This window comes from Phaethon lepturus, unplaced genomic scaffold (genome assembly GCF_000687285.1).
Source record: "Phaethon lepturus isolate BGI_N335 unplaced genomic scaffold, ASM68728v1 scaffold14435, whole genome shotgun sequence".
NCBI classification, from domain to species: domain Eukaryota; kingdom Metazoa; phylum Chordata; class Aves; order Phaethontiformes; family Phaethontidae; genus Phaethon; species Phaethon lepturus.
In genome coordinates, this window is record NW_010540035.1 from 37,700 (window position 1) to 62,029 (window position 24,330).

The 24,330-nt window shown below is 41.1% G+C and overlaps 1 protein-coding gene across 2 annotated transcripts in view; it reads right to left on the reverse strand.

The window, feature by feature from the left end:
- Nucleotides 1-204: 204 nt before the first annotated feature.
- The window catches only part of SNAP25 (synaptosomal-associated protein, 25kDa), a 30,356-nt gene continuing 6,230 nt past the window's right edge, over nucleotides 205-24,330 (reverse strand). Inside the window, exons 3-7 of one of the 2 annotated variants that reach the window (XM_010287333.1) lie at nucleotides 21,161-21,209; nucleotides 12,193-12,310; nucleotides 8,052-8,177; nucleotides 5,791-5,935; nucleotides 205-1,534 (exon numbers count right to left, since the gene is read on the reverse strand). In XM_010287333.1, the coding sequence (XP_010285635.1) occupies nucleotides 1,466-1,534; nucleotides 5,791-5,935; nucleotides 8,052-8,177; nucleotides 12,193-12,310; nucleotides 21,161-21,209 (507 nt within the window). In that variant the 3' untranslated portion in view covers nucleotides 205-1,465. Of the gene's footprint in view, nucleotides 1,535-5,790; nucleotides 5,936-8,051; nucleotides 8,178-12,192; nucleotides 12,311-12,447; nucleotides 12,566-21,160; nucleotides 21,210-24,330 lie in introns of both variants that reach the window. The other variant, XM_010287334.1, reaches the window with a different exon arrangement.

Here is a 24,330-nt window from a genome sequence, read left to right on the forward strand (position 1 = left end):
AGCCAGGTTATTTAAAACAATATTCACCTGGAATGTGCTATTTTTAGAGCAGTTACTTTTATGCAGCATTGCAAACGGAAATCTTTATTTTCCCGCATGTAATACAGAACCAGTTTGTAAAGAGTCTTGAGACTTTGCACTTCTCCTTTCCCCAGGTAAGTGGCAAATAACTAGTTGTCACTGACACGTAGGGCAACAAATGGATAAAGCAAGCATGGATTCTGAGATCTATAATTTTTAATAATTTTTAAACTAGCTACAAAATGTCAATCACTTCACAAACTGACAGGAGACATAAGGAATTTCATATTACATGCTGTAAATGATATTTAGCTCACAGTTTATCTAGAGTTCATTCATTTAGGTTTTTTAGTTATTTTTAATTAAGTCAGCTACTAAACATCTCAGCGATTTGGTGTGCATAGCTCTAGGTAAGCAACAGAGAACTGTACCGTTAACAAACCACATGGGGATAGCGACTAGTAAGAGAGAGCCTTATAAAAATTACATTTCTTTGCACCATTTCATATGGTAGTCGTTTCCTCCAAAAGATAGTCTTCAAAAGCAGCAGACAAACCCAATATATTACACTTATTTCTTTTTGTCTTTGACATGTTTTCAGCCAAGCTTTTATTTTGCTGGCAATGGCTAAATGGTGAGTGCCAAATCCCTCTTTTTTTCATAATTAAAAAATGATCATGATTAATAACTATATATATATATCAACAAGAAAAAAGTGGCACAACTGCAAACTTGCTGGTATAACATAGTCCCAAAAGAGTCCGAATACTGAGCATGCTTTTGTTGTCATTGTTGGTGTGCTACTGCCATGGGAAAATTCTTGTTTAAGTAGGAGTCTAAAAGTCTATTAATTCCTCATGCATAAATGCATAAATCACATCACTTTTTAGTGCAATGCTTGTTATAGTAATATAATTCCACATTGTCTAATCATGAAATCATAACAACAGATAATGGCAATGAAGAACTGAAGACAGCAGGTTTAAGTGCTTAAACATCATGATATCCAAAGACAGGAGCATGGCAGTAGCTCTGTGGAATGTCACAGTTTTACAAGAACAATACTGTATATTTAAAGGTTAACAGCACGTTTAGCATTCCAACAGTGTTGTCATTCAGCAAACATCATTTAAAAAAATATATGAGGAGAGGGGGGTAAAAAGGAAAGGAATCCAAAACAGAAACAAGGAAAGGAAAAATCCCAAAAAAATCATAGTGAGCTATAGCCATCAAATCAGCACTATGTACAACCTTTGGAAAGAAAGATATCTAGAAAAAAATAATTACAAGTATCATTTTTGGAAAGCTGACAAACTACACAGGACAACATTTACAATGGGGCTGATATGTGCATGTGTGCAAACCTAGTAGGTAAATACCATGATAAAAGCATGAAGGTACTGCCCTGTTGGACAGCGTTAAAAGGAAATGCACTTCACTGCATTTAACCACTGCCCAGCATCTTTGTTGCACGCTGGTTGGCTTCATCAATCCTGGTTTTGTTGGAATCAGCCTAGGGAAACACAAAGGAAAGAAACAGATGAATAGAGGGCAGAAAGAACATCTACAATGCTTTGTGGACACTTTCTCTAGTTTTGGCTAGGTCAGGAAAAAAAAAAAAAAGCAGCTTGAAAATACCAGAGAGCTGTTTTTTGTAGTGGTGCTAGGGAAAGGAAATTACAGATTTGCTGGCTTTGTGACACTTCAGGTAGCCTTTGAGTAGAGCTTTTATGTTTGTGTTCAGCTTCACTGAACTCTTGTAAATGCTGTGCCAGATCTGCTGCTATTGATAGTGCTAGCTGTATTGATGGTCATGGTTGAGAGGATGAGAACTGATGATGTGCACGTGGATTTCACTGGTGAAAAGCTTCAGTGCTCTCCAAGATTCAGTGGACCTGGACTCTGTTCTAATTTAGCTTACCAGAAGTGCAGTCAAAACTAAAATTTTGGTCAGTGCAGAGAATCGCTGGAGAAGGGAAACTAGATCATCTGATGTAAGGAATGCTGGCAAAGATAAATTTCTTTGAAAATACTTCTGTCTGGATCTCTGCTCTATATGTGAAAGGAAGGGAGTAGGTAGGCGTGATGCCATTATTCCTTTCTCTCAACAAAGTTCACCAGTGTAGTTGCAAGACAGAGTAACCTCTCTCACTGGGCAGCATTATAAACAGAAATTAAGAAAAGGCAGGGATTCTACCATTATTTGAAGCAGTCAAGGTGGAATTTAGTCCAGTGTAGGCTGAACCATTAACTTCACTGTCTTCCACGGGGTAGCATTTGCCATGATTATAAAATGCAGTTAACAAAACGGCACGCACTGGGAGGTTTAGGAGTTCTGTCTGAGTGGGAAGACACTTTGACCATGGCTTTCTGTAGCTCTGCAGAAGTTAGTTTTAGAGGCTAAAGACATAGTTTTAGCTGACAAAAATTGGCAAAGCTCCATTCAAGCCCATGTTGCTATGCCGACTTATGCTAGTAGAGGGACCAGATAGAAAATGTTTTCAATTTTTAAAATCAGACTTGTGGGAAAGGTGAGAATTGTGTTATGGCTTTAAAAGCATGAACTCAAATAGCAAACTCTTTTCTGTGGTTTGATTGGCTGCATTTTGTTAGCTTTGGCGATTGTTCCCGCATCTCTGGGGTGCATCCAAATTGTACAGATTTATTTTAAATCTCCAATTTGCAAAGACAGAATGGTGAAGCAACTTTCCCACATACATTTAAAAATCCTTTAAAAATGGTTATACTGATGTGCAATAAATCATTCTTAAATATCTTGGGCTTTTCTCCATAATGGTTTTGGCAAATGCAATGTAGATGTGTATTTTTAGTACAGTAGCATGTGTCAAATCCTCAACAAGCGTAAATCAGCATAACTACTCATTATAAGCCACACTCCTTTATTTTAGCCATGAGTGTTGCCTTGCCTACCACAGTACGCTTTTCTGTGCTTTTGCCAAAAGACTACCTAAAAAATTAGTCAATGGTGAAGCAGTTGTGTTTGTCATGAAATACATGAACATTGATTGAATATTGATGAAACATAATGTTCCTATATAAGGATACTAAGGTCTAACTCTGGTGGATGATGTTGCATCAAAGTCAGTAGAAGTCTTTGTGCAGACTTTCACACCTAGGTCAAGACAGAATGCTTTGAGCCCTTCTTACTTTCCTCACAGCCTCCTATTTATGGCTCATTTTAGGGCCAGGGTCTTTGGTGATGATATCTGGGCCATTTGACCTACTCATCACATTATCATTTTAGTTTTTGTCCCATTCTCTCTGATCTGAGGGAAGATTTAGAGCCTTTTATTCATTGCTATCCTGATTACTGTGGATAGATCAGATTACATCCTCTGCATTATGAGATTGCTGTGGTTTGGATGCATGCATCCAGTTTAACATAAATGCTTTAGGAGCATTTGGGTTAGCTTTGTGATGCACCCCAGCTTTTGCAAAGTGTGCCAGCCAATGGTCTTTCTAATGATCATAATTGATCAAAAGCACAGTGCTCCAGCTGGTCAGGAAAAGAAAACAACTCCAGCAATGCTGTGTGCCCACCGCCAGCTAGAGACGATGGTCTTTTGGCCTAGTTCATTGCAAAATGGATGCGCATGCATTTGTGGTTTCAGTATTATCTGGCTCACCGTCATTTCGGTCTTTTATAGAGGAGTTTTCCTAATATATTGTATTTCTTTTTCTAGTATCCCATTACTATGTGTCCTTACTGTGAGAATTTTGGCAGATTTTCACTAAGACTGAAGACTGTCTTGCTTTAGTGCTGCTTTCATGACAACTCCTCTGTGTACACGGCAAGTCCACCTTTCAGAAATGTGTCACTGTTCTTTAGCAAAGGGCTCTGCCTGACCAAGGCCTGCCTGTGAGGCTGGATTTAATGAATCACATTAGCTTGCACTGTTGTTTTTCTATTGCTGCATGAAATGCCCAACTCCGTAAGCAGACCACATGAAGGCCAGTCCCTCAAATAGCCAATGGCTCTCAGCATGCACTGCCTAGAGGTTTGGCCCAGGTGCTTCATTTGCACAAAGGGCCTGTTCAATGTTTTCAAAATCCAGATATTTGCAAGCCTGAACTGATAGGAGAACAGTGACTTGTTAGGCTTGCTCTAGTCTGTGATAGTATCCTGCAGGCATGGATAGGACACAGCCGATTTCCGTCCACAGGACATGTCTCCTGCCACTATGTTGTCATGAGTAGGGTAGCTGGTAACGTGTAATGTCCTCATAACGTGCATGTCCTCATACTTGCTCTGAGAAAATATGTCCTAGACTTCTTATTTAAAGGTAGTTATGATGTAGGCTGTATAATCTTCCAGTCCCTTCTCGCAATATAGATAGATGTGCTGCTTTGTAGTGCTTTTCATATGAATAACAACAGTAAATCCTTCCCCCACATGCTTCTATTTTTCCCAGAAATATGAAATGCTGCTGAATGGCATCACAGTAATACTGTGCATTTTCCAATGCAGTCAAACTAAAAGATGCAGCTTTATAAAACAAAACGTTTTTGACCGATGCAAAGCCATGTGCATTTGTTATTCACTATGTTATGTGACTGTCTCTCTGTCAGAGATGAACTTCCCACCTTTAAGACAATATATACTTCATCCAGTTCTCTCTGGAATATAACTTTAATAAGGAAAGTTATCTGAGTGAATCCATCAGTGTAGTATTTTCTTTTATTTTTTTTACTAGGCTCTGATGTACTTAATTGACATGAAAAATAGGCATGGGCATCCTGCTCGTGTGAGAAGGCTTGCACGTGTAAGAAGGCTCCAGAGTACAAGCTCTACCACTTAAGGTCAGAATTAACTCTAAGCAGCATATATAAGTCCTTGGGTTAGATCCTCAAGTTGTGTAAATCTCAGCGGAATTTGAGCGTTGTATTGATTTTACACCAGATGAAGATCTAGCCTCTTATGTCACTTCAGCCTGGCTGTGCCTGTGTCTGGAGTTCTGCCAGTATGAATGCAGATGGCTTGCAGATCTTGGGATCTGAGGATGGCAGTGAGTTCCCAGCTGGGTTTGGAGGGTGCTGCTATCTGCTTCAGAAATCTGCAATGCAGGTCTGTCACTGGAATGGTGCGCTCTGCCTTTTTAGATGGTGATTTTGCAATAGTAATGCTGAGCTTTTGTATTTCACTGGTACCATGTGGGGCCCAGTTTTACACGCACATATATATATACACACAGTAAAAGAGCTGGTAAATCTCTGTCCTAATGTGGTTATAAGCAGGCAGCACAAGAGTGGCTGCACTGTTACCATATGGCAAAGCCTTGCTTAATAAATCCTCATCGTCTTTTTGGGACTGGTCCTCCGAACAGGTGATCCATTTCTGAATTGTACATGGAGTTTCTGAGGGAAGGGAAAGTCCAGGAAGGTTTAAAACTTGCAAGGAAGCGCCAGGGTGTTCAGACCCAAGCCCTACAGTTCTGCAAAACTTCTCCTTTCCCAAAGCTGTTGCAGAAGGAGCCTTGATTTGTGCTAAGGGGTCCCCTTGCCAGCTGTTGTCTGGCAAACCCAACAGCGTGGGTTCAACCCAACCTGCGCTGGAGGTTACTGAAGATCCACAGCAGCGAGCTCTGCTTTGGCCCAAGGATTTGGAGGGAGAAAAGGGAAGAGTTCTAGCAGCTATTTCTGTCCCTTGTCCTTCACCAAGCTGAAGAGAAACTCCAGCATGTACAGCCTGTGTTTGCAGGAGGGAAAACACAGCCCCTTTTGGGTCCTCTTAGAAATGTCAGCTCTTACCTTCTCCATGATCCTGTCAATCTGGCGATTCTGTGTGTCGATCTCATTGCCCATGTCTAGGGCCATGTGACGTAAGTTGCCAATGATGCCGCTGACCTGCTCGAGGTTCTCATCCATTTCATTTTCCCGGGCATCGTTTGTTACCCTGGGAGCAAAAAAGCAATTCTCTGAAGCACAGACAGAGGGGGTTCCCCCTGAAACTCTGATTTACCCAAAACCTCTCCTGCATCCTCCTTTGCTTGTCACCTGAGGAGCATGCTGCTGTGCTCAGCTTTGAAGAAAAGGGATTGATAAGTAGCTAGCCTGAAAAACATGACATGCTTTTTTTGGATGTTGGGGTTAATTGTCTGGGTTCATCACTGCTCCATTTATACTGCTTGTGTCTGCTGCCCCTAGAAGTGTTGCTGTCTGAGCTTGTCTGTATCACGTACCGCACCCCTCTGCTAGTGATGGTCCTTCTCAGAGAATGAAAGGCTGCTCCATTTGGACCTGTGTGTGGTTTGAGTATGTGGGAAATGCTGCAGGGTGGTGGAATTGAAGCTATGCCAGCTCCCCTCCTTGAACTACAAGTAGCTAATGGATACTGTCCGGTCCTCATGCGCTTGGGATCACTGAAATATTGGGGAATTGCTGCTTCAGCTGTGAAAATCCTGACCTAACATCCTATGTAATTAAATGTATTTCTGGTAAATGACAGAAGCAGCTTCTCTCAGCTTTCTTGGCTTTAGTAAAGACCCTTCACATTATTATTCCTAGCACTGTCTTTTTCAATTGCGTGGTTTTTAGAAGAAAAAAAACTTGTGCTTGAGCCAAGGCCCAGTTCAACTCTCCAGTGACTGGACAAGCATGTCGTGACTGACACTGGGAAAAGCAAGGTCTATGGGTCCCAATCGGAAAATCACTACTTTGAGCCTCTTGTGCAATTTGTGTTCATGTAGCTGCCAAAAGGGTGCCACAGGCTATTTGCAGAACGATTACGGTGTAGCCCTTCACTTGCTATTCTGTTACCATGCCCCAGCCTTCGTTTTGGTGGGGCTGCCATCCAGAAATAATAAAAAAAAAAGTGAATGGCAGAGCCAGCAAACTTAAATGGCAACTCCATCCCACATTCCACGTTGCATGACAGCATTGTTTCTATCACACTGGTTTCCCTTTATCACAGCAGCCAAAAAAGTAAGTGGATAATAGTTTTTGGAAAGATAATTACTTATTAATCCAGTGTCCTTAATCTTCAGAGATCAAAGCTTTGCCTTACTGGTATGCCTTTATCCATTCAGCTGATAGCATTGTCATCTAAATACATGCTCTATAAGCACTGTAATCAGTAGGGACTTATCGCTGGATCCCTATGTATTGTTGGAAGTTTGCAGTTTAGTTGCCGTTCATATAGCTGTGTGTTTCAAACTGGCTTTCATGTGAGTGCACAGGGCTTGCCAGTAAAGCATCGATGTTTCTCCATAGTTGTGGCTTTACAGCAGCTGAGGAATGGGGCATCACTCCCCGTTCAGTGAGGTTTTTTGGATAGTCACGAGCAGGGAAGTGGTGTACCTCTAGTTAAAATTGTGCATCAGGATCTGCACTTGGCTCGGTGCTTTGGCAGGGAGCCTGAGGCAGGAGTGCTGGATGCTTTGGTACATCTTCTGGCAAGCATGGATAATGAGCACTACATATCTTGAGACATAACAATAATAATAAACTAGTATTTATCTGACACTTCATTTCTGAGGCATTTGACAACTGTCATTAATGAGAGTCATAATAAGGCCCCCAGGAAAAGTGCATTGTTCATGCCAGGGAGCTGGAGTGCAGAGGACAGCACTGACTGGCTGTGACAGTCTGCAACCTCACATCGCCGCTATGAAATAAATAAACAGATATTATTTCTATTTTATTATTGCCCAAATCTGGGCAGTCTCAAGGAGGAAGGTTTAAGGCCACGTTTTCAAGCATCTTCTGGTTCTTAGGGCTAAGACCCTTACTTCCAGGGTTTCCGGCAACGTAACCATCCTTTGCACTAGCTCAGACAAGCACCTACAGGGCAAGGGGAAGTCAGTGGACTCAGTGAGCCTTTAGTACCTGTTTCAATCGTCGTCAACCTAAATCTGAGCACCCACCACTTGTTGGAAAACACTGGCTCCATCGCATTTACCCAGCACCACTGAAGGGGTTAACAAGCATCACAAAACTCATGACCATATGGAAGAAATCTAAATATATCAGTGATGAGGAGAAGAGAGAAAACAGTGGATAAAAAGGCTCACCTGCGGATAAAGCCACCACTGATGGCCATCTGCTCCCGTTCATCTACGACACGTGCAGGCTGGCTGGCTACAACACCATCCTGATTATTGCCCCAGGCTTTTTTGTAAGCATCACTTGATTTAAGCCTATGCAAAAAAGATGATGAGTAACAAAGCATCAAGTGGACAAGGACAAATGCAAAAATCTTTACTTCTCCAAGCTAAAAGCTGAATCAAGCAAATGAGTTTTCAGGTAGAAGGTCATTGATTGTATACCGATATATCATAACCCTGAATAAAAGGATGGTTTTGGGTTTTGTTTTTTTTACTTTACTGCCACAACAACTGTGATGGTCAGAGGTTTTGTTCCAATAGGGTGAATTGCAATTGTCAAGTTTACAACACTGCACACAGGTTTTTGCATGTTGACTTAGTTTCCAGAAAGAAGGAGAAGAAAAAAAGGAAAAAGAAAAAAGTAGTGAAGAAATACAGATAAATAGAAAACATTGTTTCATTTCAGTGACACATACATTTTGACATCAAACACAGAGAACGTACTGGCAGACAGACATAAAAACAGAACTGCCAACTGTAGTGTGTACATCACATCACAGCAACGCACCCTTTTAGAGAAAAATGGATTTGGCTAGGTTTTAACATTTTACCATGCAGAAGGTTGAGCTTCTGTTGATGGTTTTTAACATGTATGTGGCATAATAGGCATTTAAAGCCACTAACCTTTACCAAGGTGATTTGGGGATGATTTTATCATAAAATTCATAGGGTTTGTTAGATTTTTCAAATAATATATCGGTACTTGAAAATAGTAATCATACATCGACAGTTGATGTACAAACCTTTGTCCACAGAGACAAAAAGTAAAATAGGCAGAAGTGAAATGAGTGCAGGAGAAAAGGTACGAGCAATCTAGCATCAGAAAGGGAAATTTTTCTACATTTTTCTTCATGCACCAGCTACAGGCATGAATAAGAAGTGAAGCATTCTCACTAAGCACAGTTGCCCCAATAGTTCATCATACTCTTAATGCATCAGCAGTAACAGCCTTCACAATAAGCAAGACACAGGCAAAAATGGATCATCACTTCCTTCAGGAGCTTTAAACCACAGGACTTTAAAATAGCCTAGCAGCTTGTTATATTTGTTGTGTATGACAGTTACATTAGCTTTCAGAGAGCCATTTTTGACTGAGCTGCCATGGATAGAAAATTAAAATCCAGGCATACCTTCAGTGACAGGTTAGCATGTGGAGCATATTTAGAGTTGCTGTCATTGGGGTCGTCAGATGAGATTGAACACTTTAACAGGAGAGTGTGAGTGTTTGGGGTCTGTAGTTGTAAGTTCTTGATTTTATTCTGTAAATGGAGCAGTTTCCAACAAAGCTGTCGGGAACTACAAATCTCCACGGTTTCCCTGTTCTTTGGTCAACTCCAATCGGTCATATGAACAGCCCGTGGCTTGGATTTTGGGGGAGAAACCGAACGTGCTTCTGGGGGATTTGGGAAAGGGCACAACAAATGCATCTCTGGTGTTACATACTCTCCATGCCCCCTGAAGCCGCTTGGTTTCTATTGAGCCTGAAGAGGTGTTACATGCTCCAATGTAAAATTAAAATGTAGATGAAAAGAGGATCTTTCCTACTTTTCCTATTAAAGTTTTTGAAGACTTAGAAAGGTGGTGGTTGGCTTGTTTGTTCTTAGCTCTCTGAATCTATACATCAACTTTGGTGTTCCTAGAAATGAGAGAAAGTAGTTCTCTTGCTGCACATTGCACATACATTTACAGATTTTTGCCTGTTCTGTAGACCTGTGCATCTTTGAGAGCGAGACAATCTCTGTCTTTGAGGTGAATGATTTTATACATCCAGATCTTGATCTCTGTTTTCTTGTGGACTTCCCATTAAAGTCAACAGGTGGAATCTGGGTCTGCACACGGCCAATAGCAGTTGTCCTTTTGAATGCAGTCTGGTCAAAGTTTCATGCCATGGGCATTTTGGGTCTCCTATGAATGTAGGATCAAGCCTTACGTTTTGGTAAGGCTCACAGAGTTGTGTTTACTCTGTATATCAGAGTATATTTATGTGTGAAACGCTTAATCTTTTTAAAATATAAGCCATTAATCTACCACCAGCCAGAAGAGCATTAGGGGATCATGGTGATACTGAAGCCTAGAACGGTATGGATTTCTCTCTCTCCTTCGTTCCACTTTTCAGAATATCATCTTATTCATACTGGTTGAGTCCTGGCATAGTGATTCAAGGAACAGTCTCTAAAAGCATTGTTCATCCATTCTTTGTTTCTGAACACATTGACTGATTAACAATGCTGGTTTATGAAATCTGCCCGCAGACTACACAGGTCAGAATACTGCCTTAAAACAGGGAAGAGACACCCTTAAAAATGAACATCCCCCACATCAAATGCATGCAGTATCTTCTGTTCTTGCATCTATTGATTTCATGATACTGCAATCGTAGTGAAGTGGTAGATGTTTTAAGGCTGTGTCTCAGGTGCTAACCCCATCCATGTCACAGAACTGGATGTCAGTTCTGAGCAGCCTTTCCAGAATATTAAAGTACAGAATATTAAAGCTCCTCTAAAAAATGATGGCTCCTGCAAAATATATTGGAACTTTTTGTATTTCAAGGGTGAACTTTTAATGTGGGCGTTATGCCAGGTTTCTCTGGGAGGAGCAAGCCAGGAGAGTGTTCCTCTTTGAGTTGCAACAGCTTTTAGAGTGTGGGACATGTAAAGTTTCTGCTGCATACTCTTGCACCCGCAGGTCTTCTGCACTGGGTCCTCTTGTGCAGGACAGCAAGGCTAAAGCCTGTATCAGAGCTGATACCAGCTGCAGGCAATCCTGCTGACAAAGGCTCTGTGTGTGTGTGTGTGTGTGTGTGTGTGTGTGTGTGTGTAACTCTTTCTGTTCCTTTTTGCCTCTCTCCCATTGTGCACACCAAAACAATAGTACACATATTCTGGGCAAAATGTCTACCCCAGCAAAGTATTCATGGCTTGGTACACGGGAGCAAAATTGATTTTTTTTAAAGCTGAAGCAGTATCTGCCTTGTGTCCCAAGGGAATTAACTTCAAAATAAATGGTGATAAGGCAGAAACTCAGTCCTACCATTCTGACTTCTGCCAAAATACCCACTGAACTCCATGACAACGGTCTTTCCTTTGGTCTAGATAATCATGGTAGGATCAGGCCCTGGCTGTGAACAAAGTATCTGTGCCAAGCAGGAAGGGAGTATAATACTACAGAACCACTGCACTCTGCTTTGTTTCCTGCACAATCTCTGGCCAACTATTTACGTATCTTTTCACTGTACCCTGGTTGTATGCTTACTCACTGCATGCAGGATTTGCCATTCCTCAAGGAATTCTAGTTGGTCCACTTTGTCCCCTATTTCCTACACCGGCATAACCGTACATCACAGTTTCATTTGGCATTTAAAACAAGCTTTGCATTACTTGGAGGACGGTTTCGTTCAAGTGTGATGGCATGCAAGCAAATTCGATGCATTTCAACATTTCTGCTTAGTGTACGTGCTACCCAAATGAGAGAAATTTGGCATGTTCAGGTTTTTTGAAATTTGTTGCCCGTGGCAGGATGAAAACCATTTCAAGTTGGGTTCCAATTGTGAAATGTCATGTTTTTTTCAAGATCTCGTCAAGGACTATTTCTGTTGAACAATGAAAAAAGGTGTGGTTTTCATCCATAATTTTGAATAATGTTTATTACAACTTCTTCTGCATTTTTTCCAGCTTTTTGTTTTGTTTTGTTTATTAAACTTGTTTGTGAAAATATGTTTCAAAATTTAGGGTCTCCAGGAATAAGGTAGCCGCAGTGTTTTTGTTCGCTGGAAAATGGAACCATTCAGTACACTTTGTGTAAAATGTTGAAACTTTTACCGTTAAAGGGTGTCGACAGTGAAGCTTTCACTGCAGTATGCCTGATTTTAATGCATCTACAGGTAATTCCCAGTCAGTTGTCTATGCTATGAGATGAATGCATTTGAACCAGAATCGTTCTTTCTGCATGCCACATGCTCATCCTGTCCATGTGCCTAGCAAGGATGAGCTTCACAAGGCCTTTGGGATCAGCCTTAAGTGCTCAAAGAGATGAGGCAGGCAGCACCTACTTGTTACATGGACAGACACAAAGACCACAGAATTTTCCTAGGTCCGTCAAATTCTTTTCTGCTTCTTTCATGTCCTTATTGATTTGGTCCATTCCCTCTTCGATGCGTTCCAGTTGTTCTGATTAAACACAAGTATTTTATCCCCACAGAATGAAGCAGATGGAAAAGGACAAAGAAAAAAAAGACAAAAACTTCAGACATTCACTGTGACAAAAAACTTGACACCACATAGCAGAGCCGGTACCCAGTACCTACTTGTTACAAGGACATATGAAAAGGCCACAGCATTTCCCTAAATCTTTTAAATTTTTCTCGGCCTCCTTCATGTCTTGGTTGATATGGTTCATGCCTTCTTCAACACGATCGAGTTGTTCTGGTCAGGACAAAGGGATGACAGTGTGGAATGAATTGTATTTTTGTTTGTTTGCTTTTGTCTTCAACAGAACATGAAAAATGACCATGTAGAACTGAATTAATAATGACATTACAATGCATTAATCTGAGCTGATGCATTGTTGAAAGGATGTATGCTGCACTGGATGCCAAAGATGTGTTTTACTAATATGGAAAGAGTAAAACAAAGGAGGAAGATGGTTGAAATATGCTAATTTAAACAAGATGTAATGATGTAGAAAGGAAGGGTTATAAAGTTCAAGGTCCAGAAACATAGTACAATACATCCACTTACTAAGACACCAATGACATCCAAGAGGAAGAAAGATAGTGTTATTATTTTGCATTTATGTATGTTAATACAAGAGAAAAGGTGTCCTTCCATGGAAAATACTTCAGTTACTTACGCTTATAAATACCTTGGAATTAGGTGATTTTGGCCAGCGTAATTGCTTTGATTAGTGAGTGAGAGAGCTGGCAGTAACAGTACCAGAGATGGAACGAGCTGTTGAGAGCTGTGTCCAAGTACTCCTTTTTCCAGAGGCTGAGGAAACTGAGACCTTTGATTGGCATCGGACATTAATCTCTAATCTGAGTGTGGCCTCAGGGCTGGTTTTCTTTCTGGTATGGATGCTGCAAATCAGGAGTAACCCCAGTGAACACAGAGCAATTGCAACCACTCCAGGAGCCTGATGCTCACTGAAAGAGGACCACAGGCTGTGATGTATGTTGTCTCTGTCCCCAGGGGATCTTATGAAAAGAAGCATTGGGTGAAGACTCATCTTTTTCATGGAGTCACTTCTGGTTTGCTCCAAGGCAAGTTACGAAGCACCAAGCCCAGTAACCAGCCATATATAGACACTGTCTGCTGGCATCAAAAAGAAGTTAGCTTATTTCCACCTAAGGCTGACAATGATGTACGGTTTTCTTAGTGACTTGGTAGCTCAGAATAATTTAGTTTGTTAATTTCTTCACTATTAAAGCTGGAAAAAATGGCCTAGAGTAACAGGATGCCACAATGTAAAATTGTAGGAACAGATCCTCCACTGATGTAAACAGATATGTATCCAGTGGGATCAGGGGTCTTATGTGGCGTCTCTGGTAGCGACAGCATTTTATATGGGTGGAAAGCATCACTATTTGTTTCATAAAGGATAAACCCAAATAAGTATTACACAGGATGAGGAAGTTACTTGGAGTGGCGTTCCAATCCATTAAAAACTGTAATTGTACCAAAAGAGTCAAAGTAAAATAATCCCAGTAAAACACAAATTCTTCCCTATTCCCCGTATTGAATAGAAAAAACATAAATACAGAATTAGACTTGAAAGGAAAGGAACTATGAGAGCACTGGTTACAGGAGGAATTTAATGGTGTCCCTGATGTTAACTCAGTCCTATCCAGAAGAAAAAAAAAGAAAAAGAAGGCATTTTAGAAAAAAAATCACGTGCATATTGATGTCAGTACAAAAGTCCTCTTGACTTCTTTGGGAACATGAATAGGGCTAATTTTTTACTTGGGTTTCTAATAACAATTGAGGTTTAGATTTTCAAAGCTTTCTGGGGGATTTGGATACCCAATTCCCATTAAAATTAATTTAAAAAAAACCCGGGCATCTCACCCCTAGAGGGCCTTGAAAATCCTGGCCTAAATTATTCAAGTTGAAATAATTCAAATATTGAACTTGTGCTCTTTGTTTAATTCTTGCATGAGACTGGGCTTTGAGAAGGAGAGGTGCCATGTCAGTATCGTGAGCTGCATCTGCTTTTCAGCTGTCAGTTCTCATTCCCCTCAGCTGGACATGCCTGTCTTCTGATACCACAGGAGGTATTGATCCCAAATCCAAGGATACATTTAGATGATCAGAGTTACCTGGCAGTTGTCCTCTAAAAGGGGCACATATAATGTGAGCAAAGGATTGGGAAACTAATAAGGAAACCTGAGAAATACGCTGCACAAGTTCTGCCAGATAAACTGCTGAGCCAAGAACCAGAAATACAAGGTTGCGTTGTTTTAATGCACATTGTAATTTTACATTTTGGTTGGGAGGCTTTGGCAGAAGCTTTGGTTCACGTTTGTAGCCACAGACTGTGAATCTCGTCAGGAATGTGAGTATGTGGTAGCAGGTGATACTCCTTTAAGTGCTCCAGCTCCTGCGCAGTTGAGCAACTCTTGTTCTTGCTCTGGAGAGCAGTTGTGGGAGTGTAAGCTGGCTTTTGTGCTGGTTCATGCAGCATGATGGGAATTGCTAAATTTCTATCACAGATTCCCACCTCCTGGTGTGAGAGCTGTGTTTGCAGAGCCCAGCTGATTTTCAGGGCACTCAGTTAAAGGAAGGCTATTTCCACACGTGTATTTTGACACTGGGAGGGCCAAGAGCTACTGACCTTTCTTCCTCTGATTTTGCTGCTCGTATTTGTCTAACCTTGGCTGTCCAGTAGAAAATGCCAGGTAAGACTGCAGGGATCAGTCCTAGATCTGGCACCACTGGTGGCTTTCAATCTAAGCATGTTGCCTTGCTCAGAGGCACATTCTCTGAAACCAGGTATGTAGAAAGGCCTTTTGAACTTTCTGTCCCTGTTTCCTATTCTGCCTGAATAGAGGAGTGCTAATTGAAGAGTATATTTGACGTGACTGAAAGACTTTCATTTAAATTACAGCTCTCTCCAGGAACCTGACTTAATTTATCCTGCTTCAGGATTTCTGTGTGATGCCTATGCTATTTCCGAATAGAAAAGGAACCCACAACTAATTTATCTTCCATTAAAGGAAACCTCATCAGTGTAAAAAGCCCATGTCATATTTGTAGCCCAGAAGTCTAGACAGCTGGCTGCTGGTCCTAAAACCATTTGCTAGTTGTTAATGTCGCAGGCTGGATTGTTAACTGGTTTAAATTGGCGTAGTTATGCTGGCTTCGTGGAGCAACACCAATTTATACCTGTCAAAGATGTGGTCACACAGGCCAGGAAATAGATTCGTGAGTCTAACCACAATTATTGAGGCATAAATATTATAGAGGAATTAACTTAATGGGGTCACTCTGGATTTGTTTTCGTATAACTGATATGAAAATCTGGCCCAGAATGAATCATTGCTGGTAAGAAATTGGATGGCTATCAAAAGGTTAATTCAATGTCTGTTTTCATAGATCTTCCCTATTCCAACTTTGCATATTGTATTAAAGGTTTTAGGGAAGACAGTCTGCTAGCATATGCTGCCATGAACCTACGCAAACTCACACCTACAAAAGAACATGTCCTTTATCTCCTATTTAGAGAAGCACCTCAAGATCAGAGTTTAAACACCTTTTGGTAGTTTATTGCAGTATTCTTTGAATATACTACATCTATATATATGTTTATATATCATTTATGATATATAAGAGAATTGGTGTTGTCTGGAAACAGAATACTCATCAGAGGTATGTTTCATTGAGATTTCCTTCATTTTTTTCCTGGAAGCTCTCCCTTTTTGCATATTGACACCCTTTTATGTCTGAGAATGTCACTTCGATTCAAACGTAGTGGCCGTATATCTTCTTCCAGATCTTACAGCAAACTAAAATGTCATATCTTAGGATACAAGCAAGGAATTTTTTCTACCTGTATAGTTATACTTATGAATGACTTCTGTATTAAAACCATAGGCAACTGAGGGACCATAAGCTAGTCCTGTTGGTTTTACCGTGGCACTGTGGCCCTTTGCCAGTGGGTCTTTGCCAGGATCTTCCGTAACAGCCTGGCAAATCCCCACTCTTTGATCTGGGGAAGTGGCTGTGAGAGGGAAGCTGTAGCAAGGGAATCCCTCAGCTGCTCCTGTGGTCTCTTGAGCAAACACAGCTGCAAAAGCATCTTAACAGAGCGTTGGATGCAGGACCAGGACAGGGCAAATGTGGTGTTGCTCCACCTTTGCATCCTCATCTGTAGTTTATAACAAATATTCCTTGACTAGTGTCCAGGATCGGGGGCCTGTGCCTGAATGTCAGTGAAAAGCCTGTGGAGAAGGGAACTTGCTCCTTTGTCTGGCGTATTGTGCAATGAGAAGCGATTTCCACCAAGGACAATTTTAATTAAAGAAAACAAAAAAAAAAAAAAAAAACCCAAAGACATCCAAGAACACATTGTAATCATAATTGCGTACAAGAGGGCTGAATTTGAGAGAAAGTCAGCAGATTAGCTATTTCTAATGATACTTGGTGATCCCATTTTCTGTAAAGGAGAATCATATTGGAGCGCAGTACATTTCTAGGATAGCTTTTCCAGAAATCCTGACTCTGAACCTAGCTCTACTCTGAAAAGGCATTGCTTTTTACGCAAAGGTACGGTTGGAAGAAAGCTGGTGGGGAGTGCTTGTGAGTCCACATGTAGCTGTGCTAAAAATAACAGTAGACAAGGCACAACCTGCTTTTAGGGAGGAGTTGGTTTGTCTTTTCTTCTGCAATACACTTTCAACATAATTAACACAATTTGCCCTGTAGAATCTGAAACAGTTGATAGTCACCATTTTTTTCACTAATTAGCGAACCACGGAATCATAGAATAGTTTGGGTTGGAAGGGACCTTTAGAAGTCATCTAGTCCAACCCCCCTGCAGTGAGCAGGGACATCTTCAACTAGACCAGGTTGCTCAGAGCCCCGTCCAACCTGACCTGGAATGTTTCCAGGGATGGGGCATCCACCACCTCTCTGGGCAACCTGTGCCAGGGTTTCACCACCCTCATTGTAAAAAACTTCTTCCTTGTAAACCATTTCTGACTGTGATCAGCTCAGTTCATAGGTGCTGTTGAAGCGCCTCCAGCAACTCTGCTTTTGGCGTCTCACTGCCTATCAATTTTTGTGGTAGCTGTTGAATAGGAGATAAACTGTGGAACGGGCCTGCGCAAAGGGCCATAATTTTGCTCTCTGCTGGAAAGGAATGGTAATTATCTTTGTATTTACTGCAGTTGTTTCTCCAGTGCCGTAGAAACAGGTCAGCCATAACTCACACAAAATTTGTAAAACTCGCAGCTCCTGCAAAAACAGTAGAGGCCCAGCTAGCATGGGAACCATCGCATGGTGCCAACACTTTTGTTTGTGGCGTTGCGCAGTTACTCAGAAGTTTTCTCTCCATACTTCAACATGATCTGGAGTACAGATCTGCTGGGTAGATGAAGCTGGCATTGCTGGTTGTGCATTTGCTATTGCTGTGGTGCAGGGATAAAATTTCAATTGCATTGACATTTTCTTTGTGGCTTATCAAAGTTGCGGCTATTCCTCTATCTTGTCTTGAATGAAAAATGGCTGTACTGATACTGTCGTAGTTGGAAAAGTTTCTCCCCTCCACGCCGTTTTGAATAACAGAACAAAATTCTTTTGTAATAAACCGCATGAGGTCATCATCACACAAAAAAATGTCCTTGAGGGTCCAAATCTCTCTGCCTGTGGATACTCCCAGGTGATGGGAGTTTCCTTTGGAGGAAGAGAGCTACCACTCTGGGACAGCACCTATGTCAGTAATTCAGGTTTATCTTCATATCCCCACTTTGGACTATGAGTTCCACTTCTGCAGTCTGCTTTTAACCAACATGCATCCAAATATTAACATTTTTCTAAGTTAGCATGTTTCAAAGACATATTTAATGAAGCAGAGTAATTGCCACTGTTCAATAATCCTTTGCAGCATGACATTTTTAGTGTAAAATGTAAATATTTTAGCTTAAAGCATTATGTACATATTTCTGTTTAAATAATTTATTAAGGGACCTTGACTCAAGGCCAGGTTTAAAAAAATGTAAGCATATTTTTATGGAGGCACATAGGATCTGGGAAAGACTTTCTCACTGATGTGAAAAATCTCAATGAGCAGAATCTAACCTCTTGGCTCCTTCCTGTGGGCTCCCCAGGGGACGAACTGTGTTGAGTTGGTTTGGGTGACAATACCTGGCTCAAAAAATGATAACTCTTGGTATTGCAGAGGGACTACTCCGAAAGCCCACTCAGATTCCCAGTGACTTCAAAGGGAGGAGGTGTCTAGTTGTTACGGCAGTCCCATTCTCCGTGGAACAGGAGCAACGAAAGCTCTTGCGAAGCTCCACTTCTCCGTAGGGTCATAACGGACCCTGTGGTCTGCGGCGCAGCCAGCTGTGCTAAACGTGTAGGCAAGAGGAGCTAGCCAGACTAGCTTCATTGCACAAGTACCTGGTATTGTAAAATTACATTGATTTATTTCCTTTTATGATCCCAAAGACTTCTGCTTATTGATGTCAGAAGATGAGTTCTGCTTTGCGTTATTTAGATTGAGATTGGCTCAAAGAAGTTTTCCTTGTAAGGTCTGTTTAACTTCAAAGCAAGCCATTTTGTAAGGAAAACCTAGAAATAGAGCTTCAAGCAACTGCAGAGATTAGATATTGTGCTTGCCACCCACTGGAAAGATCAATGTCACGGTTTTTGTATATTTAACACCTAATAATCTTAAGTGACTTGTGCAGTCAGCTGAAAAGAGATCACATGGCACTGTTAGCAAATTATTTCCTTAATCTGATAATCTGTTAAGACATCCGTGAGTTGCACACATTGCACTAATTACAGAGGGTTCAAATTCGTCATTAGCGTGTTTTGCCCAGTAATATAACAAGTCCATATTGCTAGAAGTAAAAAAACCAACCAAACAAAAAAAAACCACCCAGAAATTATAACAGCTACATATGGCTAAAATGGACAAAATTTAATTAAACATTTAGCATACTACTGTGGTTACAATATTCCCAGGGTTTGTAGCATTGTTAGGTTGTTTTCCTTGAGAAACTCATACTGTATAGTCACAAGCTAAATTTACTGAACCACTTAAGGCATGACCATAACCAATTTAAAGAGGCTTTTAAATTGTCTGATTCTTTCCTGTAAGTATCGACTAACTGCATCTCTGGCCGTACAATATACACTGAAGGTTTCATTGTCAGTAAGAGTTTAATACTGAGTTCCCTGGACTCCAAAGAGGTCAGTGGGTCCAGTCTCAGCTCCTTAGCTCATGCAGACTGTCCTTCCTAGCATGACTAGAGAGTTGGTCCGATAATCTTTGTGCACAGGGGTGTAGCAATAGTAGAACTCCAAAGTAAAAAAAAACACCCAACAAAAGTCAAGGTTAAAAAACAAAATAAACCCCCCTAGAAAGCTGCAGAAAAATAACCGTTAAAGAACAGAAACATACTTTCCCAAGACTAACCACAAGGGAAGTTATAGGAACCACTAAAATTTCTGCTGATCTCTCTGTGAATTACATTGCAAGACACACCTGGGTATTTACAGACTTTCTTTGACAATATTTGTGATTTATTTTAACTGTATAATTCACTTATGAAACAAAACACGTTATTTAGGTGTCATATCTGTTTCAACATAAGTAATTTCTGGTTTTCTGTATTCAGTGATAGTTATTTTACAGCCATTATTCAGAAAAAACCCGAAATATTCTCTGTAATATTTTTCTTGTCAAGACAAATGGATGCAACAAAATTTGGTTAGGTTAAATTCTTTTCCCTAAAGGAGGGGATGGGGGGGAAGCAATGAGACATACATACAAAAGCAAATAGAAGGATGTACTTTCTACTTAGGTCCTGTTATTACTTTTCATTCTTTTTAGTGCCAAAGAGGCAGGGACATACAGATCAAAAGGGTCTGTCAGGTTCTGTAGTCCATTTCCCAACAATGCCATACCATTGCTTGTAATTGTAGTCTGGGCTTGATGCATCACCTCTGTAGAAAACATTTCCTAATACAGTTTTGTATCATACCACATGGTAAATACTAACAAGGGCTTTTGGAGGGGGCTGCTTTGATATAGAGTAGCAGAAATTTATACTCCGTTGATTTAACTTCTCTTTGGAGACACCATTTTGCTGGTCCTGTGGTTCTGCAGCAAATGAAGACTTATTAGTTTTGTTGGGGAGGGGGAAGCTACCTACTTCTTTGTAATATTATAAAGGGCAAAAATGTAATTTCCTGGAGTGTATTGAATATATCTAGCTCTGTCTTTGTCACTGTCATCCACCGATAGGGAGCCGTCTAAGCTTGAAAGCTTCTATAGGGTCAATTGTAATGAGCTGATCGTGTCATATCTTTTAATGTTAAATTCCTGTTAGCCTTGCTGACATTTCTATACAAAAACCGACTGAATTTTATGCCAACTAAACCTGTGTTACCTTCTTTTGGGATGCATTTATTGCATTCCTTTCACTTGTGGCTAAAACAAGTGAGAAAATGACATAGCACCTGTGTAAATAATGTTGGATTTTAAATTTCTGGAGGCAAATCTTCTCACTGTGTAGCTGCATTTTGACCCAAAGCTTGCTGAAAAACGTTATGATTTGGATGAGTTCAGCCTGCAGTTCTCTTTGACATTAATGGGAAACAGATCAAAAGAAGTACATACTCTTACGCAGTTATTGTACGTTCCTCTGTCAGACAACGAAGCTAAAGGCAAAGAGGTTTTGGGGTTCTCATGCACAACCACATTTATGAACCTCATTTTCAGGATTGCACACAGTCAGTACAGTACTTTGAGAATGGTTATACTTCCTTACTGAAGCAATCTGAACTTACCTCCTTGCTCATCCAACATAACCAAAGTCCTGATACCAGCATCTTTACTCTACATCCCAATAGTGGTAGCAAGGTAAGGAGAGAGAGGGGGAGAAGAAAGAGAGAGAGAAAGAGAGATCAGTGAGGGAACACTCAGTCCTAGGTATGGGACATAGGAAGACAAAAGAAAAACAGTGAAAGGAATGACGAGGTCATAAGGGGCTGGTGGCACAGTCCAAAAGTGCCTCGACCCTGTATAAGGAACTGGATACTCTCGATTGTACTATCAACCCTTCAGGATTCACTGGGATACTGAACTACTACAGAAAATGCAAAGTACTGGACCTTGAGATTAAAATTATCACTTTACACAAGAGTAATTTCTAAAGAGAGAGGGTTCACCTCCAAGTTCTCTGAAGCAGGAGAAGGGAAGGAGGGGGTGTTCACATTGCAGGGGTATATCCCACAGGAGAAATTCCCAAGGAAAATAGATATGACACAAACATGTTTGGAAAGCAAGCGTAGTGGTTTGTACACAGCCCTTGCAACACAGGAGTCAGAAAGCTTGCCTACTTAGGGAATCCATTTTAAAGCAGGCTAATACTTAATAGGATTAAGCCATATTTTTTGGCTCAGAGATCTAATAGATATGGGTTTGAGCCAAGTTTTAATTCAGCCAACAGACACCTTTAGCATCAATGGACTTTGGATTGAGCTTGAAGGTAGGATCTTTAAAACATCTACACACTGACTCTGCTCCTGCTCTCACAGGTTAGTGGGAGTCTTATCATCGCCTTTGCTGGATACAGGGTTTGAGCAAAGCCGAGCAATTCAGAGATCCCACCTGCCTAAACCACCAGCAGGGCACCTTTCACAAGTACAATTTTTGCATGCATTATCATCACTCTGGGATGTGATCAGGTGTCTTGAGTTCCTGGGTGGTGTGATCCTAAGCTGTATCACAGATCAGATTAGCTCCTTTTTAATTACGAAGGGGAAACTAGCTCCATTCTGCTTGCAGCAGTGATAACATCTGTGAATAATTAATAGCCCGAACGATCTCCTGACTGTTGCATTTCAAAAACAGATGAAGTAAGTTCTCTGCAGCCTGACAGCTTGCCAGCGGAGTTACCTGGACATGTGCATCAGTAATTCAGCTGCTTCCGTGAACGTAAAGCCATCCATACCCCCACGAAAGCAGATAAAGTTGGTGGCGTTAATTTTGCAGAGAGCGGGTGAGATGCCCACAGCTGCACAGGAATGTGAGGAACAGAAACCTGGAGTGCTGACTGTCCATCTTTTCAGAGCTTTCCCTCTCCCTGAAGCAAATTAAGGACTTCATATTATCCTTCCTCCCAACTGCCCTGCTCACTGTCATCGCTCATCACTTTTTCTGGGAGCAGTGAAGTCTCTCTGGCCATTAGCTGCCTGGTCCGCGCTTGCAGGGCACTCCCAGGCAGGCCAGCAGCACGCTGCCCGCGTTGGCTTAGCTACAAGCCTGACTCTTTGCCACACTCGAGGGCTGTCTGGCTGGTGCAGCTGGTGCTTCTCTGCTTTGCTTCAAGAGGATCCTCCTCGGGTCAAGAGGGATGCGAGATGCTTCTTGTTGTGCTCTTGTCTGCCTTTCTCTGCACTCCCATTCGTGTCTTTAATGTCTACATCACTGTAGAAACTGGGAAAAACATCAGATGTGTGCAGCCTGGTTCATTCTGTCTTTTTTAAAAATTCCTGTGTGAGTTGCCAGGTGGAGAGAAAATAGCCTCCTGCCTCTCCCCATGGTCTGCTGCACCCTACTGCCAGCTATCTACCTTGTACCCACTGTTGCTCTCTGTCCCTTCAAGCTCATCCTGCATTTGCTTGAATCCCAGACAGATTTTATTTCGTCAACCTTTAGAAACTTAGGGTCCAAGGGTCAACTTAGATTTGCCTGTTTAGAGTAAGGAAACCACCTTTAATTATCCTATGTTTTTTGTGGGCCGGGTGTCAGATCTGATAAGCACTGGGTGTGCAATAGCTTTTTATTGTGCTCTTTCTATGCTTTTGGTACCCAGGGATGTCTAACCCCAAAATATTTATACATATTTTAAAATCATACCTCTTGCAAACACAAGAAGGCTCCTTGGGTCCTGAGTCATCTTGTGTTTGAGTTATTATGGTGCAGTCTGACATGGGACCCTTCTAAATATTGGACTCAGAAACTTACAATTGGTGGTGTGATAGTTGTTGGCTTTCAGTGAGTCAAACATAGGCAGGCTGAGAACTGTTTACTGCTCCTTAACCCTCTGACCTTATTTTCCTGCTGTTTTTAACATTTGAGCAAACTGCCTTTATGCAGCTAAGATGTCCAGTAACCTGACAAACTCAGCAATTAGACCTTATGATTTGTATTTCATATTAAATCCTTGCACGGAGTGAAAAAGGTGCAATTTTCTTTTACTTACCTGACCATCAGTGCCATTTATTTCTACCAGGCATTACTGTATCTCTTAAGAGCAGCCTGCCACAGCATTAATACTAATGTGAAAATATGAAAGGGTGTGCATTGAATATACTTGTCTGCATCTGAAGTCTAATCCAAAGCATATTGAAGCTAATAAAGATGCTCACTGACAAAGATGAGAGGTGATTCAGACATCAAGTGACAATCTCCTCCTGTTCCAAGTTTCTATTAAGCATTAATTTTCAGCTTTTTCACAAAAAATTAACTGTATAAAGCCAATTAAAAAAAAAATCACATTTGTGCATTTAAAACAGATTCAGACTTCGCTAAAAGTTCAATATTTCCATTGTGACTGATCTTTTAGATAGCTCAAAACCAAACATGTGTAAGACAGAGCTATTCTGAAAATGTGCTCGTCATCCAGATGTCCGAGCAGGGGAGAAACACTCAGTAACTGACCTTCAGTGGCAACAGACTGAGGCATCTGTGGAAACTACAAAGCCTCTTCCTTTAAAGGGATATAAAGGAAAAATTGTGCCAAACAAGTGTGTTTGGGACCCACAGACAATGTTGGTGTTTTCTGCACTGAAAGTATCATGGAAACTCCCCTTGGTCTCAGGGGGAGCAGGTGTAAGTAGACACACTCAAACTGGTTGCTTAAAGAGTGCGTAACAGGAGGTGATGAAAGCTCTGTTAGCGAAGTGCCAGCCCAGAATATGTTTTACAACAACTGATCATAAAACCTTGATAC